Source organism: Parasteatoda tepidariorum, chromosome 9, assembly GCF_982258835.1.
Source record: "Parasteatoda tepidariorum strain Cologne lab strain chromosome 9, Ptep-v5.0, whole genome shotgun sequence".
NCBI lineage: Eukaryota > Metazoa > Arthropoda > Arachnida > Araneae > Theridiidae > Parasteatoda > Parasteatoda tepidariorum.
The window spans coordinates 25,585,734-25,607,324 of NC_141763.1; the positions used below are offsets into that span (position 1 = coordinate 25,585,734).

The 21,591-nt window shown below is 30.0% G+C and overlaps 2 protein-coding genes across 14 annotated transcripts in view; both read left to right on the forward strand.

The window, feature by feature from the left end:
- The window catches only part of LOC107440114 (uncharacterized), a 97,715-nt gene that overhangs the window by 14,925 nt on the left and 61,199 nt on the right, over nucleotides 1–21,591 (forward strand). For all 13 annotated transcript variants that reach the window (XR_015429069.1, XM_087151093.1, XM_087151097.1 and 10 more), the window contains exon 2: nucleotides 8,245–8,377. Coding sequence is in view for 12 of the 13 variants with exons in the window: in XM_087151093.1 (XP_087007219.1) it covers nucleotides 8,245–8,377 (133 nt within the window). In the remaining variant the exon portion in view is untranslated. The remainder of the gene's footprint in view (nucleotides 1–8,244; nucleotides 8,378–21,591) is intronic.
- On the forward strand, nucleotides 9,065–11,126 carry LOC147803421 (protein GVQW3-like). The gene has a single exon (XM_087151099.1). The coding sequence runs from the start codon at nucleotides 9,986–9,988 to the stop codon at nucleotides 10,727–10,729; it is 744 nt and encodes a 247-aa protein (XP_087007225.1). The 5' UTR covers nucleotides 9,065–9,985; the 3' UTR covers nucleotides 10,730–11,126.

Genomic DNA, 21,591 nt, shown 5'->3' on the forward strand with positions numbered 1-21,591 from the left:
TAACTGTTTCATTTATGTTACCACATGAATGTAAAACATTTTTTCTTCCAATTATAATCAATTTTAAGGAGAAGTTAGTTAATTTTAATTAGTTTTACCAGATTCTACCATACATTAAAAACAAACATTATTATAATTTTATAAAAATTATAAGATTGTTAAGGTAATGAATGTTCTGTGTTCTACAATAGCGTGTTTTTTCGTCTTTTCTAAAATTATGAAACAGTTATTTAAGATAAAATAAAAACAGAAGCATATGATTAGATCCTGGCTCAAAAGAACCTCGTGTGCAAAATCAGATGTTATATCTTTTTTAAACCTGCTAACATGTCCGGGTACAGCCCGGTCATTTATTACGTATATTCAAAGTCAGGGGATAAAATTTCAGTTCTAAGGCAGACCTGCCAACTTTTAATCCCTTCCATTTTCATTTTTCCCAGTGGTATTAAAATGGAATTAAAACTTCAATTTTAAGCAAACAAATACGTTGTATTTGAAAAAAATTAAGTTGACAACCATGATAGTAACGCATACCCTCCAACTGCTACGGAATTTCCGTAGTTTCAGAAATCTTCTTTTCAGACGGTAGCAAAATTAATGTCTTAATATTTAAAAAAAATTAATTTTAGCGTAACTTGTCCACTATTACTTATAAAAGTGCAGGCCATATGGCTAGATTCTTAAGTTCTGATAAAAGTTTTATGAGAGATCCATTTGCTATAAAAATTCATACCTGCCAACTCTCCCGGATTTTGAGGGAGATTTTATTTTCATATTTAAAGTGGTAGTAAATATATACTATTTTTTCTTTTATAAATTTAATTTTTAAATGATTTTGATCACCACTATTCTTACAAAAATTAAGCTTATATATTAACATGCGTTACTATTATCCCCAACTAATTCTTATATTTTATCATGATTTGAACTGCATATGCAGATATCTCGAGCCGTTACTGCCTCGTACTCCTCCAAATTTCCCGTCCTCATTACTTCCAATGCCATTTGTTTCAGTCGCCCTAGGGCATAACACAGATCAGAGGTCTAGTGCCCGCTTGCGCGGGCAGGTACCTTGCCAAAATTACACGATCCAGTCATGGTTGTCAACTTAATTTCTTTTCAAATACAACGTATTTGTTTGCTTAAAATTGAAATTTTAATTCCATTTTAATACCACTGGGAAAAATGATAATGGAAGGGATTAAAAGTTGGCAGGTCTGAAAATTTCTACTTTGGTTCGCTACCACTAGAAAGAATTATTTTCAAAATCCTCATAAGTTGGAGGGTACCTATACCTATATAACGTTTGGACCTGAGTACCAGCCGCAGGCTGCGGCTTTAGCTCATTCATCTGAGTGAAAAAATTGTGATATTACGTAAGAACGTATCAATAAAAGCGAGAGGGGGTTGGGGGTTAGCCCTAAGTCCCGGAGACCTGCTTAATTATATAAGCTTAATTTTTGTAAGAATAGTGGTGATCAAAATCATTTAAAAATTAAATTTATAAAAGAAACAATAGTATATATTTACTACCACTTTAAATATGAAAATAAAATCTCCCGCAAAATCCGGGAGAGCTGGCAGGTATGTCTAAGGGTATTAACCAGACTAAAATGTTTTGTTCCCCACTACTTCTCTAAAAAAGTGAACAATTTTTAAAATGTTAACCATCAGACAAAGAATATTTAGGTGATAAAAACCATAAAAAAACTTCGAAAAATTGAAACATAGTTATTGCAAAAATATAACAACAATTTAAAATATGGTTCCTATAAGGTTTCAAATGTTTCCAATATCATTGGGTTGGATAAAAACATGGAAACACTTCGATACCAACATTATTCTTTTCGTAGCAAATGTTTCGTAAGATTTTACATGGCAAAACTGTTGCCACATCTTGAAAGATCATGATTGAAGTTTTTAGAAATAGTGCCATTTGCCAAGTTTGGATCTACCGAAATGGGAAGAGGAAGTTAATAACTTATGTTTAGCTTTAGTACCAGCAATTCTAGAGTCTGGTCTGGTCTGTTTGATCAAGCTGTGCTCCTGAGGCCAACAATGGCCCTTTTCCCATTCATCCTGTAATGAGAACATAAGCAAAAACAATACACAGATTACAAAAAATGCAACAAATGATGCCACACGTTAAGGTAGAGAAAAAAGAATGGCACTTTGCCATGGTAATAAGTAACAAATAATTGAACGTATAGAAACGTTCAAGACATATTTACAGGTTAGGAAACGAAAATTACTCGAAGGAAAAATATTTACAAAAAAATGGGATGATTTAACAAATATTCATAATGAATAACGTTAAGATCATAAAAAACTTCATTAACAAAAAAGTTTACCTCTGTTAAAGTAGAGACCCGACCGTCCTGGTTATTACCACTCGTGTTCGGTTGCTCTCTAATCCTAGATTCATTAATAAGGATTGCAATATTTATATTAGAATACTTTTTCAATTATAGTGGCATTAAAAAAGAGGAGAAGCTGTTAACTATTCATTTTGATGGATGCAAATTTTGCATGGGTAAAAATGACACCATTTCTAAAAGCTTCAAGCGTGATCATTCAAATTGGGTCAACAGTTTTGTCATGTAAAATCTTCCAAAAGATTTGCAGTTAAAAGAAAGATTGTGTTCATAGAGTTAATATTGAAGCATTTCCAATTTTTTTTTCAACACCTGTATCATTAAAAGTCATTAAAATAAGAAACGTATATGAATTAAGTCAGTATACCGCTGTCTTTCGGCTGTAAAATACTATTTGTTAATTGCAGCATGAGCATCTGACTCTGTTAGGAGAGGCAGCATTTATAGAAATTCTAAGCAAATCATTCTAGAAAATTTTGAGTCCCGTTGTCTCGAACGTTTGTCAAATTTGCGATCCGTTCTATTGTACGTAAACTCTAAGGAAAATATGGTAATTTGATATAAACATAACATTTTACATGACAAAACCTACTCTCCAGATCTAAATATTCTGTCATTAATGACGAGCTGATATAATTGTCTAATTTTTTGATTATTATAACTTGAATCATGCGATATCGAAAAACAAATCGATAACATTATGTTACTTATATAATTTGAGAAATGAAACGATTTTCGACGTTTTAACGGATCCCTCTAATCTATCTGCATATTAACGAAACTAATCTGCAGAATGAAGTATTTCCACACTTAAGTTGTAATAGATATACGAGTAACTGAATGATTTAAAAAAATCTAATGTTGATAATAAAGGAAATAAGCCAACCCGGAAATACTCAATATTTATCGTAGTAAAGAAATAAAAAGTAAGCAAGTATGCTCAAAATTTTTCTATCATTATAAACATTTGGGCATTTTTGGTAGTTTTACATATATTTCAATTTCTTAAATGCCCTGCTTCTTTTTTAAATCATTTTAGTTTAAACGTAACGAAATACATTTTGATACTGTTTTAAATAATTGTGAAAAATCTCCAGCTTAAATGTGGAAAAGTTGGTTGACCTGATAGAGATTTATCCACGAACTTAATAAAGCACATAAGCTAAAGTGTATTCGAAAGGTTAACTAAGAAGGGTTATCGAAGCAGGCTTAAATTAACAGGTCTGATAGAGATTAATCCACCTACTTAATAAAGCATATAAGCTAAAATGTAGTCGAAAGGTTAATTATAAGAAGGGTTATCGAAGCAGGCTTATATTGGCAGGTCTGATAGAGATATATCCACCTACTTAATAAAGCATATAAGCTAAAGTGTATGCGAAAGGTTAACTAAGAAGGGTTATCGAAGCAGGCTCAAGTTGGCAGGTCTGATAGAGATTTATCCACTTACTTAATAAAGCACATAAACTAAAGTGTATTCGAAAGGTTAACTACAAAGGGTTATCGAAACAGGCTGATGAAGAATCCGCGAATGATACGTACATACATTTAATATTCGCCTGTTATATTCCATCCATTTTTTTTTTTAAATTTTCTTTTTCTTCACTTTTATAGAAATTTAATTTTTTTTAAAAAAAGTGAAACTTTTACTGGTTCTTTCAAGCTTAAAATCCAAACAGTTATCTTCTGTAAATGATTATCTGAAGAAGAAGAAGATAAAAAAGAGAGTAAAATCGATGATTCACTCTTGAAAGGTAGTGTCAAGGCCGTAACGCGTGATGAATTAAAGATGATAAAAAAATGCGAAGGTGTTCTACTCCTTAATCGAAATTTCTTCTAACCAGGGATGTTCTTAATTTTTAAGAGGATTAATGATATTTCGGCACTTCACTGACAGCTGCCATGCTTATTGGGATGAGTGACAGTAGAAAAAGATGAGATTTTGGCGTGTTCTGGGGCAATTTCGGCTAATTTTGACCTTGACTTAATTTTGTAATGGTTCGTATTGCCAAGTTAAACGCTTCTGGAAAGAAAGAAGAAGAAACAATTTAACCCTTTGGTCTCATATTATGAGATCAAGGGGAATAACGAAGATGTAATGTAATTTCCGTCTTGTAGTTTCTTTAAATAATGCAGTTTTTATGCAAAAAAAGAAAATAGATTTGCATATTCACTACTTTTTTTTTTTAATTAACCTTTTACTCGAATAATTTTGTAAGGTAAGCGGTTGAAGTTATTATTACTCACACTTTTTTCGTATTTTTCTATATCTCTGAAACTAACTATTCTAGTGAATTAAAAAAAATCCGCACTCATCTTAAAGGTTATTTGATATTTATATAGTTTTAAGCAGCCTTTTTAAGAGAATATCTAATGTTTTTTCAGGGATATATATATATATAATTTGTTCTGACAATCAGTGTTCGCTTTTTATATCTGAAATAGCAGCCATGCACGTTAATTTATTTTAATCTCAGGTGATTAATTAAAAATTAGAAAATTATGGTTTTAAACTTTAATATGTCTCAATAATAGATCTCATATTATAATCACATGTTCTTAAAATTTAGCTACGTTCTTAATATCTAGCGCTAGATGTTCTTAAAAATTATCATTCTCAAATAAAATTTGGTGTTAATTATGTTGGTGAAATGCATAATTTTTATCTTGAATAATTTTGTGACGTAAAATTGATAACATGTATAAAACTTCTAACCATGAATAGATAACACATTAAAGTTTTCTGTCTCAGACGCAATTGAAATCAAAACATCTTTTGATTTCTTTTATTTTTTTTTTGTTGCTTTCCAACGATTAACCGAATTCCTTAGTAGGACGTTGCAAAACTTTTCTGATGTGGAATTTCATGAATCAATCAGGACGAGCAATGAGTGTCGTCTGCTTTATCAGTTCTCCCTTATTTGCATATTTTTGACACGTTAATCGTGTGAACATTTACCGGAAATTGTTTTTCATCATTCTGATGTTTTGTCTGGCCAGTGCTTCCTTTTCACGCTGTTTCCGTTTCAATCATATGATCAAAACAACACTTAGTAGATGAATTTGTTGGTCTTACGGTTCTTGAAGGCATTCTACTAATTTTATTAAGACTAATTTATCAATCCCTAAATTTGTCATTCTTTAAAACTAGTAAAAAAAAATATTGTGTTATCTTTAACCCATTAACGAAGAATTTTTATTAAACATATTTTTCACACTTTTTTCGTTATTTGTACTAGTTTAGATCAAAATAAATAATGAATGTTATATTTTGCATTTAAATAATATATGGTTATGAAATACAGCATGAAACGTTGGCAACTTTTCAGTGTTAAAAGCAAAATCTTGCAAATATGGCTCACTTCCAAAAAATAATGTTTCGAATTTGCAGTTATTCATCATTGAATTTTATTTTAATTCACAAACTTAACCCCTTGGGGGCGGTTGATTCAGGAAAGCATTCGTACAAAATTAGAATCAAGTTGTAATTAAATAAAAAACGGTAACTTAAATGTAGCCGTTGCTAATTTGACAGACTTACTTTGCTTTTACTTTAATTATTGTTAGTTTAATGATATATATAATCAATGTTAATTCAAAGTATAACTAAATAGTTTTATTTTGAACAAAGTAATAGTGAATTAAATAAATCAAACAATTATAACTCCGCCCACAAATAATCTGCTAAAGAAATACTTTGATTACCAGTTTTATCTTTTTACCCTGATTGATACGGTTCTTTGCTTTCACGTATTTGTGACAGTCGGCTCGAAAGGGTTAACGAAGAATTTTTATTAAACATATTTTTCACTCTTTTTTCGATATTTGTACTATTTTAGATCAAAATAAATAATAAGTGCTATATTTTGCATTTAAATAATTTATGGTTACAGCATGAAACGTTGGCGTCTTTTTCTGTATTAAAAGCAAAATCTTGCAAATATGGCTCGCTTCCAAAAAAGTAATGTTTCAAATTTGTAGTTATTTAGATCTAAGGGAAACAGTTATTCATCATTGAAATTTATTTTAATTCACAAACTTAATTGTTGAATTGTTTGCTTTACCATGCTGATTTTTGCCACGCATTATGAAAAAGCGTGCTTTTCACATTGTTCTATTCAACGTTTTTACAATTCATTCAACCACAATCTATCTCGGTCCATAGCGTATGAAAGCACCAATAATTTTACATGTTTGAATAAAAAATTGACAGTCCGCATGTGTGTCTACTGAGCTGCGTTTGGTGAGATTATTGCACTTTCATGTGCAACTCGGCTGCATTTTGCAAGATATTCTGAATTTCAGGCTTCATTTTCCAGCCTCTGATATCGAATTGAAAAATCTCTTGATCATTTTACAATGGCTAATATAATCAAGAAAAGAGTTCTTTGTCAGAAATTAGTTATTTTATCATGATCATGTAAAGTCTTTGAAAATTATTTTTCATTTTGTTATTGTATATAGTGCTTAAAATTATTTCTTGATTCTTTAATCCTTTCGCGCCGACTGTCACAAATACGTGCCAGCACAAAACCGTATCAACCAGGGTAAAAAGATGAAACTGGTAATCAAAGTAATTCTTTTGCAGTGTGTTTGTGGGCGGAGTTATAATTGTTTGATTTATTTAATTCACCATTACTTTGTTCAAAATAAAACTATATAGTTATACTTTGAATAAACATTGATTATACTAACTTAGAACTGTATATGACCTCTAGACTAAATGCCAAAACAGTATAGATGAATCGGTTAGAAGCGCTTCGCGCTTAACACCGAGATTCCACTCATATCAATCAATCAATCAATCAACATTGATTATATACTTTCTATCCCCCTGACTGGCTCCTCATCTCCTCTATCATCATTACCTTTTTCCACCTTCTAGAGTTGGCCCAATCCTTCGCGGAATTACTGCGGCTCATTCTGATTCAATTTACTAATTCAACTACTAACAATGCTAATCACTCACTGCTTATTTGTCAATAATTATAAATAAAAAAAATTAAATAATGATTTATAATGAATAATAATTTTTTTTCCTCCATTGTTTATGTTATTACCTGTCTGTGTTATCCTTGTTCTATCTTCTTATCCACAATTGGGTATAATATGAAAAAAACACAACTACTTCCATTCCGAAAATTTTACTAGGAATAATATTTACCTTTTAGTTTAATTAATAAGCTGAGTTTTAAATATGTTTACTAAATTCATTAACTTAGATAAAACAACAATATAAATTATTTCAAAAGGAACTAGACTAATACATTTCCAACCTGACGAGTAGCGACTTATAACAACACACTTCGTTTAATGTTTACTTGTTGTTAGAAATTAGGTTCACAGAAAATGTTGTTTACTAGTTAAATTTAGTAGGAATAACATGACCTGTGACGTAGGCTATAGTATACCCAATTTTCTTTAACTGCTAACATTAAGTTTACTAATTCAAATAATTTTAATATCAATGGCCTTTGATTCAGTTTGTAATCAGATAATTTACGGAGGTGGCCTTTTTGGCCAGATACTCCGGTGCACCAATTATTAGTTTCCGCATTGATTATATATATGATTAAGCTAACAATAATTAAAGTAAAAGCAAAGTAAGTCTGTCAAATTAGCAACGACTACATTTAAGTTACCGTTTTTTATTTAATTACAACTTGATTCTGATTTTGTACGAATGTTTTTCTGAAGCAACCGTCCCCAAGGGGTTAAAAAGTACTTAAAAGGTACTTATTTTTGATGAAAGATTTGGTTACGCACCCAGACGACGAATTGTGTTTTTTTTCCTATAATATACCAATTTGACTCTTATTATCAATTTTATACCTTTTGTATTTAAATTTACTGTTTTCTTCATTTCTAGAACGGTAGCCCCCAGCATACTTCAGTTTTTACAGTTCAGCAAAGACCCTGGACACCTACCAAGAGACGAGGACCCATCGCAGCTGAGTGGAATACTCCAGGACCTGCTGACATTACTCTCCCCACCTCCTTCGGTAAAAGATTTTTTTTAATATAATTTTACCGTACAATCCAAGAAAACATAGAAAATTGAACTGTAAAAAGCGGTCGAAACTCAATTCAATGTTACTTAATATTGCTTTGTTTATTCAATTGTAACTACCACTATGACTTGCATTTCAAATTATTCATATTCGGAGCAAAACCAATATTTTGCATTTACTTTCAATTGTAAACTGAAAACAATGTGCTAGAGAAAGTTGCTAATTTTAATCTCTTTTAATAAAATTTAGAATTTTATTAGTTACCACTCTTTGTATTTCAAATCGCCCTGGTTGAATGAATAAATATTTTTATAATTCTGTAACTTGTGGTGCAAGTTTTTGATCTGTTTCTCTGATCTTTTGTCAAAGAATAAAAATGCCCTACTTAAATTTAGAAATTGGTTGTCAATTTATGTTGAAGATAAGTGAAATTATAAGTTTTGTTTTTCAATTTGCATTAAAAATAACTAGCTAAGTATCAAAATATATTAAATTTAAATCACTTACACGGTGTGTTGGCCAATAAATATTCTTCGGTTTATAAATACACTGAAAACTATTAGCTTTACAAAAAAAGTACCAACAATGGGAAAGCAATAAATTTTAAATAAATGTCTTCGAGTTATTCAGTTTAATACTACGCCGTGATATTTTATGCATAGATTTCTTTTGTGTCCAAATAATTTTACCCATGTTAACTATATAGTCAACATTTAATCTAATTGCTCAACTAGAACGTCTATCGATAATTGAATAAGTTAAAATTATTATATATAATTTTAATTTCTCAATAAAAAGTGGTATTGTTTTTATTTTACCTTTAATACATTAGGGCAGTGTTTCCCAAACTTATGACTTTTGTGTACCCTTTCTAAATTTTTCGCAACTCTGTGTACCACCAATAAAAAAATGAATGTATTTTTTTCTATAAAAAAAATGCACAAAAGTTTAAAATCACAACTGGCTGTTGACACCACTAATTATTAACTGTTAACTCTGCAAAAAAATGACCAATAAAAAATTCATAAATGTTCATGGCTAGCTTTGTTTTTAAATAAAAATTTTTGAAATTTTCGTTTGTTGCAAGATATTTCGAATAGGAACCCGTACCCCCGCTAAACTGTCCCCGTACCCCTGGGGGTACGCGTACCACACTTTGAGAAACACTGCATTAGGGCAAAAATTATCAGCTAAAAGAAAAATTAACATATTTCTTATCTAATGGATTGTTTTTTAAGATATTATAAATTAGTAACTCTGGGTCACAAATTTTTTTGCTTTATGTTGCATGAAACTTTCGAATAGACATTTAAGCTTCACTGATTTCAAGTATTTGTATAAATGCACAAAAAATTTGTTTCCTAGTGTTATTATTAACGTTTTAAACGCGATTATACGAGGTATGATCAAAAAGTATCCGACCTTAATTTTTATTGGTCAAACAAACGCAGCTATGGGGGCGGGGCTCGATGTGTGGTTGTGAGCATGCCTAGTGCGCATGCTCATTTTTTTCTACAGCTCCAATACAAGTCAGTCGGCGTCAGGCCATTCATGATTGAACAGGTGCAAGTGAGTGTCGTCGGATTTTTTTTTTTTTAAATGTCAGAAAAAGTCGAACAGCGTTATTGCATAAAATTTTGTTTTAATCTTGGTGATTCGCAAGTGGAAACAATTCGCAAGATTAAACAAGTGTTTGGAAATGAAGCGATGGGCACCACACAGATAAAGGAGTGGTGCAACCGCTTCAAAGATGGCCGCTTATCAGTTGAAAGTGAACCACGCTCAGGGAGGCCCTCAACATCGAAAAATGATGCCATCATTGATCAAGTGAAGAACCTGGTGATGCAGAATCGCCGAATCACGATCAGAGAGCTTGTAGACGAGGTGAGTATTAGTTTTGGTTCCATTCAATCAATTTTGACTGACGACTTGGGCCTCAGGAGAGTCTCAGCAAAGTTTGTACCAAAGCTGCTAACATTTGAGCAAAAAAACCTTCGTCTGGAGATCGCACAAGACATGCTGGAAACTGTGAACGGTGATCCCGACTTTATGAACACAGTGATTACAGGGGACGAGTCATGGGTTTATGGATATGACCCAGAAACCAAGCGCCAGTCAACACAGTGGAAGCATCCTTCATCCCCGAGGCCCAACAAAGCAAGGCAAGTTCGCAGCAATGTCAAGGTCATGCTAACTGCCTTTTTTGACTCCAGTGGCTTAGTACATCACGAGTACGCACCACACGGTACTACAATCACCAAGGAGTACTACCAAGAGGTTCTGCGTCGCCTTCGTGACGCAGTGAGGCGCAAGCGCCCGGATCTGTGGGCAACAGGCAGTTGAAAGCTCCATCATGATAACGCTCCCGCACATTCTTCCCATTTAATTCAGAACTTCTTGACAAAACACAGCACACCAGTGGTTCGTCAACCTCCCTACTCTCCGTACGTGGCTCCATGCGATTTTTGGCTTTTCCCAAGGCTGAAAATGCCACTAAAAGGGACCAGATTTCAGACCAGAGAAGACATTATGCAGAATGCGACAGACCATCTGAGAGCCATACCGAAGGAGGACTTCCAGCGATGCTTTCAACAGTGGCAAAAGCGTTGGGAGAAGTGTGTGGCAGCCCAAGGGGACTACTTTGAAGGGGATTTGTATTAAATAATTATATCATAATAAACGTTTATTTTATGAACAAAAGTCGGATACTTTTTGATCACACCTCGTATTGGATAGTATAGACATGCAGAGTTGCGCTTACTGAACTAAATGATAAAAAGTTACCAAGTTTCATTTTTGGCATGCCATCATATCCAAATATTGTACTTTTAATAATTTCATTCGTTGGTTTATCTAGACATCCACTTGCACATTGTTGGTTGATTTATTTAAAAAGAAAAAAAAAAGTTAATCAGACGGATTGGGGTGCAAAATCTCTATTTTGCAATTTTTCCTTCCGATTAACTCCGTCTTTCCACTTAACTCTGAGCAACATCGCGCATGCACCACTTAAGTAATTACTTCGCGCTTGCGCAGTGTGCATTACTATTATGCGCATTACTGATGCAAAATCTCTATAAATATGAGCCACGCATCCTTAAAAAGAAGTGTAATTAGCCCAATGATTAGTGGAATACTCTTATGTGACAAAAGTGGTAGCATATTTCTTTCTTCAACTTAAGACTTCTGCTTTACAAACGCTCTGTACTTAGACCTCAGATCCAAATATAAATATTAATATCATTAATATAATATGGTAAACATAAGTACTCTTGCTTCTTCAAAACAAATCCTAATAATAAAATGCTTGTGATGCCACTTTTTTCCAAAAAGGATGTAAAATCTCTCTATTTACTTATCTCTCCAGCCGGTTAAGTACTTCCGAGGTTGACTTTGAGCAACGTTGCGCATGCTGTACTTAACACGTTCACGCCGGGGTGACCCACCGGTGGGTCACGCTAGATTGTCTCATCTTGGCAGCGCACCGGAGTAAAAACTGGTAACAATAAATTTCAGTTTTTAGTTTTTTTCCAGGAATAATAAAAATCCTTAACTACCAATTGTTTTTAACGGATGCAACTTTTATATTGAATTGCTTCTTCGCCGTGATAAATTACCTTACAGTGAATTGATATTGTTGATAATAGATTAACTCCTCCCGAATATTATCTAATATTGAAATAGTTCTTGCACCAGTATTCTCTCTTTTCCCGTACCATTATTTTTACCTCACGGCGTGAACGTGTTAAGAGATTTCTTCAAGCTTGCTCAGTGATGATCTACTAGGTGCATTATTGATTCAAAATCTTTATAAATGTGAACCGTGCATCTGCAATTTCGGTAGATTGTTTTTTGCTTACATTGAAGCAAGATGTATATAGCCAGCTGCTTAAGAAAAGAAGAAAAAAAAAACTGGAAGATTTAAAAGAAGTGCAATTAATCTACTAACTGCAGAGATGCCAACTGCTCCGCATTCGACAAAATATTTAAAACAATAAAAAAAACGGTAGAAAACTACGAACAAAAATCTGAAGATTTTCAATAGAGTCTGCCAACGGATCAGCTGTAACAAAGTGTATCACATAAACCTTTGAATCGTTTAGAAGTAGAGTAAAAACACTACAAATCGAATTTACTAAATGAAGAATCATACATTGAAAGACTACCAATTTGACATCTCTATAATCACTGGAATGTGTACACGCACTGTGCTTCCTGATCATGAATTCAAGTTCAGCAGGTAGTGTGGTAAACGTACTGGTCCACACGGTTTTTCATAAGTAGTCCGATCAGACCACTGTGAAGGATATCCACTCACTGAACGAGTCATTTAATACAGAATATAGTTAAAATAAGAAAGTGGTAGTAAATATATGACTAAAAATTTATTTTATTTATGAATATTACTGGTTTGCCTTATTCACTTGTCAACCACTACAGATTCAATTCTCAAATATATAAGATAAACTGCTCTCAATTACTTTTATAAAAGGTTTTGGGTTCATGCGCACAACTGATTCACTTTTTAAACAGTCTGCGCGGACTACCAATAAAAGACCGTGTGGAAGCTTCTTGATGTAGGAGGTGATGACTGTGCCCAGGTTTCCCGCGGTCCTTGAAAAGTTTTAGTAGTGGTAAATTTAAGTTAATGCCAGAAGATATTACCTATTTTAAGATACCACTTGATAGCTAAGTAGTTTAGAAACCTGAATTACTTTCTTTGGAAAACAATTTTTAGTGGTGGTTACTCAGAAATTCAATATTTGCTTTATTTTCATGACCGCTATTTTAAAATTTTCAAGACCCGCGGGAGACCTGGCTTCAGATCCAAAAATAAATATTCATTTCATTAAAATAGTATGGTAGATGTAAGTACATTTGTTTCTTCAAAATAAATCCTAATAATTAAATGCGTGTGATCCCAATTTTTTTCATTTTTGCAAAAAGGAACCTTTTTTTCAAAAGATGTTTGCATTAAAATAGCTTTTTGGAAATTTTCAGTCATAGTTTACAACACTAATTTTGGAATTATTATTATTATTTTTTTATGACGGAAGAAAAACATTGCATGACTTTTTTTAAAATAAGTAAATAAAAAAGTAGATCTTCAGAAGGTAAGAAAAAGGAGGAAAAATAAAATTACACAACCATGTGGAATACTCTAATCCGCCTGTTCAGTCAGTAAACATACATCAATTTAAACACACTTTTACGCTTAAGAGAGCGGTTTTTTCCTCCTAAAGATAAGTTTACAGACTTTTAAAGTGCTCTCTTCGCTGCAGTTTAAATATTGCCTAAGAGTACTCGTAAATGAAATTAAACATTGCATTCAACAACGAACTCGAGTATTGAAGAGACATTGAGAAACAATCAGCAAACATGCACCATCCTTTAAAAGTTTATACTTTCCTCTCCAGCAAACCTTTGCTTTTTTTTAAATACTGGTATTTATGTTGAGATATTTATAAATGTAGTTAGTTTATTCAAATGGAAACCCATTAAGTGTCAAAACTCTCGAGTGTTCTTTTCTAAAAAGTTTAATAACCAATGATAACTTAGTTATTTAATTTTATATATACATTTCTGTAAGATAAAGACACTAGTGTTTACTGGAACACGTAAAATTGGTCAACAATAAATTTAATCTAAAATTATATACATTTGTTAATTTATTTAAAACTAAAGTTGTAATTGCACTAGGAATTATCAATTTTGCTTAAGTGTTCACAGTTTGCGTAGCATAGGCGGTGAATATATTTAAAATACATCCATAATAACTGTAATATTTTAAATTTTAGGGTGATAGAGCTGTCGAGATTTTCTAAAACAATCTTTGGTTTTGTAAGTAGTTTACCCTTAAAGTGTTTTTGAGGCTTATTTGAAGTTGTTTTGAAATGTTAAGTCTGACAAGAAGTTTATCTGAAATTGACTTCAAAAACAACCTCAAAAAAAAATCATCCTACCAAGCAATATAATTAAGGTGAAGTTGTTTTATTTACACATGAGGATGATAGAAATTTACCTTAAAACAACCAGGTTAGAGAGGGTATTTTTGTGGAGTACAGCTTATTTTCTTCGATACTTCGAGCAAAAAACTATATTTAAAAAGTGATAATTTTATCCAAAATAAAAGTAACATAAATTATGTTATTTTTATTTTGTGTTATGCTATTTTTACTTACTGTGTTCTATTTTATTTATTGTAATTTTTTTGTAAAATTTTTTGAGTGCTCCTCACACTATTGTATTGATATATTTTGCTCTTGCTATATTGATACAATATTAGAAAGCACTCTTTTTTGCCGATATAATCGTGTGGGCTGAGGAAAAGATTATATCTTTTATTTACCGGATTTTTAAAAAAAAATTTGTCCTTTTTTTCGGATTCCCCCCCCGTTTCTTAGTTATTTCTATTTTATTATATATATATATATATATATATATATATATATATATATATATATATATATATATATATATATATATATATATATATATATACATATACATATATATATATATATATACATATACATATACATATACATATATATATATATATATATATATATATATATATATATACATATATATATATATATATATATATATATATATATATATATATATATATATATATATATATATATATATATATATATATATATACTAGTAATTCGGTGATTCATGTTGTATTACATAATTATAAATTATTAAAATCCTAAATATGATATTTTTCACTTATTTTTATCTAAATTAAAATAAAATAATTAAAAAATATGGAAAATATGCTTAGTGAAAATTCTGCGTAAAAGGATATTGTTGGGAAGGGAAGGTGTAAAACATTAATTAGAAAAGTGTTGAGCTTTTTTCCTACTGTGGTACTTCATATTATTATCAGATAGCAATACAATAAGAGCTGTTTATAACTTCCTGTGGGTGGTACGAATGCATTGATTTACACTAATCCAAGCAGCTATGACGTCACAAGAGAATTGCAAGACTTCTGGTTTTATTTGTTTGCTTGTTTTTAAAATACTGGGCGAATATTTTGATTCCTACGACAAGGAATCTAGGACTAAAGGAAAATTCTTTTTAATGAAAGTTAAAACAAGTTGACACGAAATAATTTCCTAAACGAACATATTTTTAGAACATTAATTTTTTTTAAAAATAACAATAAATATTAAAAGTACGACTCATAAAACACCGAGCCTAGACTCAAACAAATACCCGTAAATTTGACAATGCCGTGTCCCAGTTTTTATTTTATATATATTTTAGATCGAGCTGTAATCAAATCAAAGAATTCACGTAAGGAAGAAAAAGGTGTTGCCAATCCAGGCACAGAAAATCTATTATCATAATCACTGAATTCTTATTTTATCTATGCAACTCATAAAGAATTGAAGAATTTTTTTAAAAACTGAAATATGGATTCGTGCTTGGATTCAACAGCCAGGACAACAATATTACTATTGTCTTGGCAATAACTTTCGTGCCAATCTGATAAAAATACATCTGATGATTAAATCTTTTCACACGTTACATCGTATTCCAAACTGAAATGAAAAGTGAGCGTGACATATTCCGTAAATGAATTTGAACGTGATTTATGTGTTCATGAAATTGTGCGCGCGTCACCATAAACAAATCCAAGACTAACGACCCAGGATTGCACGCTATGAGGAGTGGTCAAATCATTTGCTCCGACCGTTTTACACCAGGACTCAATCTCCAAATTTCTTGTATTCATTGTTAAAAAATCTGTTTGTCGTAGTGTTTGTGCTATTTTCACGGAAGTTGTAATTTAATTGTGTTATTGGAGTTTTGTAAGAGAGGCAAAAAATTGTAAATGTGATTAGCATCGAATGGCGTACAGACAATAATGTTGAAATTAAGTATTTTTTTATTTATATATTCAAGTGATATACCATATGGAAAAAATATTTTACTCTAATTATTTATCGTGACGAAGGTATATTATGTTTACAAAACTCTTTAACAAAATTTAATGTGTTCTCTAGATTTATAAAAATATTGAACTTATTTAACAACTGTTGTCTGGTTTTTTTTTTATCTATAGACTATTATGTTTTAGCAATAGTTTATTCTTACTGAAATGTTAATATAGTTTATTTTTAATATTAGGATTTATTTTAACTAGCTCAAAATAAATGAATATTGCTTTCCTGTCCTAAAATTTTAAAGGTGAAAATTTTGAAAATATTTTATAACAATATACGTAACATTTTTAAAATTTTATTCAACTAATCGTAGAATATTTTTGATATTTACATTTATTTTTCATGCATTTCTGTTATTCATTAATTGTCTTTCATAAAATTTTGAATTTTTATCATTAACTGTTTTTAAATAAATGAATATTTGTTTTTTTTTCTTATTTCTTAGCGTTTTCAAAGATGAATTTTAAAAATAATATTTTACAACAATACCTGTAATTTTTCAAAATTTTTTTCAGCAAGATACAATATGTTTTTTATATTTAAATTTATTTTATATTTATTTCTGTTATTAATTTAATTGTCATTCATAACAGTTTAAATATTTATCTTTAACTATTCTCAAATAAATGAATTTCGTTTTTCGTTCTTATAGATTTTTTCAAAGTTCTCGTTAAGGAACATTAAAATTTTTATATAGTAATGTGGATATCTGTAAAATATATTTCTCAGTTTTTTTAATAATATATTTAAATATTAGTACCTTTTTGAATAATTAAACTTATTCTTTAATGAAATTATTCATGTAATTTTAATTGAACTATTATAATATTATATTTCAATATTTTTTACATTGTTCATCAAATTAGTACAATAATTTATTATTCAGGTGTCTATTTTATTTGTAAATTAGAATTTATTACTATTTTTATTTAAAACCCATTTAAAAGTAATTGAAAATATAATAACAGGGATGCCAACTTGCTCCACTTTGTAAAATAGTATTTTCGAGTGGTAGCAAAATTTGAGTTACTTTTAGTTTAGTATTTTTCATTTAAAGTAATGTTTTCACCACTAAATATCAAAAATTATAAGTACAGTAAAACTTGTGTAAGTTGACCACTTGTGGTGCATTGTTTTAGTGGTCAACTTATAGAGGGGGTGGGTCATTGTTTACTTTTTCGTTTCCTATATCATGTTGCTGTATATTTAAATTTTTTTTTTTTTACTTGACTTAAAAATTTTATTCAGAAAATATGCAAATGAATATCTTAAGAAATGTGTTTAAACCTGAATGAACTTCAATTTGATACATATAATTCTAATATTTAACTAATTTTTTCTAAAAAAATTATTTCGTTAGTTATGCATGTGAAGTGTTTAATAAATAGAATTTCTTAAAATATCAGAACATGAAAACATGCAATTTGAAAACTTAAACAAAATAAAATTATTTGAACACTTTAAAATTTATTTACTACACTTAAAGATCAAAGACCATAAATAAAGGATCAAAGCATATTTCAGAGCATTCATTTACTCAAATGCTCTACTATTGCAACTGGAAGAGCAACTTTTCAACTAACACACCTGTTTTCAATGAACGAATGAAAGAAATGGTCAAAAGCTGACCCCTTACAGTTTCCCCTGATGGTCAACTCACAAAAGGGTTTAGATTAGCTTTTTAGACTATTTCACCAAACAAGTGAAATTTTAACTTAGATTGCAAAAATGACAGAAAATTTTCTGAATTTTTTTTTCTGGTCAACTTATGAGGGTTTTAGAATAGAATTTCATAATACTCCTAGACAAAATTGACTTATTTCAGTGGTCAACATACAAGATAGACAGGTGGTCAAGCTACAAAGGTTTTGCTTCTTTATATTACATAGGAAAAATTCCGTTCTTGATAATTGAGGTCAACTTATGCAGGTGCCCAACTTACAAGGGTGGTCAACTTGGTAGGTTTCACTGTATCATATTAAATGCAACCTTAAATCATCTATCTACTGGTTACTCTATTAAAAAGTAGGCGTAACTATCTTTCTTTAACGAATTTTACTATATAATTTCCTACCACTTTATTAAAACTATTCCAGAAAGCGGAGCAGTTGGCCAGTTGGCATCCCTGTAATAATAAAAATTTCGAATTTTATAAAATTTAAATAAAATTGTGAAATAGTATCTAAATTTTTTTAATAATGATTATTATTAAAAAAATTTGATTGATTTCTTGATTATATTAAAATATTTAATTAATATTAAAGTGAGTAATAATAAATTAACCGATTGATCGTTTTCGAAAAATAATAACTAAGACAATATATATAAAAAAAACATCAATAATATTACCATAAAAATATGTGTTATTTACATAAAAAGTACAAGGTAAAATCATCTACTTTTCATTCAAAAATATACAGACGGTTAAGATTAATACAAAATAATTTGCAACAGCATGGTTGTGTTTTGAAAGATAAAAACAATTGTCTTAGGGTCTTGCAGAAAGCTTTTATTTGAAAATTATATGATTTATAGACATACATTTTGATTGAAGATAAAAATAAAAATTTAGGAATAAAAATGTGCAGATAGATTTACTGCGTTGAACATAATATGGAAACAAAATAATAAGACAGTAAATTAAAACAAAATTTATCTGTTATTATTTATTTATTTTAATATCTTTTATTTGATGGTATCCTTTTTTTTCCTAAAGATTAACACACATTATCGTGAAACGAAAAACTTCAAGCAACCAGAAATTTTATGAAAACATAAACAGAATTATGATCAGAATTTCCTGCTATAACCGATTTTTTTTATTAACTTTTTAAATTGCATATGAAAATGCGTATATTTTAATATTTTTTTCAGAAACGTATACGCATATTATTGAATTGTAAAAAAAAAGTTATGATTACGCATCCTGATTCTAAAAAAAAAAAAAATATTGGTCAAAAAATATCAGAGAAATTCTGAGGCGATCAATATATTTTTATGAGTTGAGGAAGGACAAGTCACGAAAACTACTGTGCACTTTATGACTCGATGTCTTCTAAAAATGACAGGCTCGTTAATAGCTCTTTTAAATGACTCTTTATGCAATGCTTGATAATAGAAAAGGTAATAAATAAATATATAGGAGAAAGCATTACGTTATTAGAAAGAGAAAAAAAAGAAAGAAACGAAAGTTTTCGAAGATAATAAGCTGATACAGTTTGGGAAAATTTTATTATAATTAACATCATCCGAAACAAATAAATATGATGCTCATAAAAGATAATTGAAGCAATAGTTATTAAGATATACTCTAAAGCAGTGATTCTCAACCTTTTTTGAGGGACGGCACACAATGAAAAAATTTTGTTTCAAAGTTGTTTACTTTCCTATAGTACACTGTGACATACCTGTCAACTCTTCCGGATTTTCCTCAAGATTTTATTTTCATATTTAAAGTGGTAGTAAATTTATACTATTTTTCTTTTATAAACTTAATTTTTAAATGATTTTGATCACCACTATTCTTACAAAAACTAAGCACTTATATTAATATGCGCTACTATTATTGATGTCAACATAAGTTTTCTCAAATACACCGTATTTGTTTGCTTAAAATTGAAGTTTTAATTCCATTTTAATACTACTGGGAAAAATGATAATGGAAGGGATTGCTGTGTTAAATAGATTGTGATAATTTTGAATGTGAAATAAAAAAATATGTACTACAAAAGCACATTTATTAAGAGATTAATTATTTCTTTCGACTAATTTTTTATTAGATAGTAACAATTGTTATTATTTTTTGCTAGTTATAAATTGTTGGTTTGTTTTTTATAGCTATTAATTGTTATTCTTTTGTGATTTATTGTTAACTAGTTCTTTTGCTGATTATTAATTGTTAGCTTATTTTTTTGTTCGTTATCCTTTGTCAATTTGTTTTTGTAACTATTAATTGCAAAGCTTACTTTAATGATTAACTTTTATTTCCGTTTAAAAGTTAATATTTAGCTTGCTTAAATCGTGGAAAAATTATAAAATGTATGTCTATATATACAATATTTTATATATATATACACTTTTCTTTAATTTAAACTTTAATCGTAATAAAAAAAAAAACATTATTATTTTTATTGTGTCATTTCTAATACTTGGCGGCACATTTTGAGAATTTAGCGTCACACAAAAGTGCCGCGGCACAATGGTTGAGAATCACTGCTCTAAAGGGCTAAGCCCCTGTTCACTGTCATATGCTACCACTTTCTAAACTTCTGTGTAGATCACTGAAATTTCAAAAAAAAATTTTTACGTAACCCGCTTAACACGTTCACGCCGGGAAAAGTGAAAATACTGGTACGGGAAAAGAGAAAATACTAGTAGAACTATTTCAATACTAGATAATATTCGGGAGGAGTTAATCTATTCTCAACAATAACAATTCACTGTAAGGAATTGCATACCTGCCAACTTTTAATCCCTTCCATTATCATTTTTCCTAGTGGTATTAAAATGGAATTAAAACTTCAATTTTAAGCAAACAAATACGTTGTATTTGAGAAAACTTAAGTTGACAACCATGATAGTAACGCATATTAATATCTGCGCTTAATTTTTGTAAGAATAGTGGTGACCAATATCATTTAAAAATTAAGATTATAAAAGAAAAAATAGTATCTAGCTACTACCATTTTAAATATGAAAATAAAATCTTCCGGAAAATCCGGAAGAGTTGGCAGGTATGGAATTGTTATTGTTGAGAATAGATTTATCACGGCGAAGATTTATCACGTTGAGAATAGATTTATCATGTATTTATCACGGCGAAGAACCAATTCAGTATAAAATTTGCATCCGTTAAAAACAATTGGTAGTTATGGATTTTTATTATTTCCTGAAAAAAACTAAAAAATAAAATTTATTGTTACCAGTTTTTACTCCGGTGCGCTGACAAGATGAGACAATCTAGCGTGACCCACTGGTGGATCACCCCGGCGTGAACGTGTTAAATTTTGTTATCAAGAATATCCTAAAATTTAAACTTCTTCGCCAACACGGAAAACCATATTCGGCAAAATAATATATTTTGGAACTATTAGAAAAGATCTCTTACGTAAAAAGTGGTATCACATTTGTTATTAAATTAACTAAATATTTCATGCCTTTAGTTATCTAACTGGTTTAAAAGTAAAACGACGGCGATGTTTCAAAATCAAATGCAGATTTAGGTACTTTTGAAATATT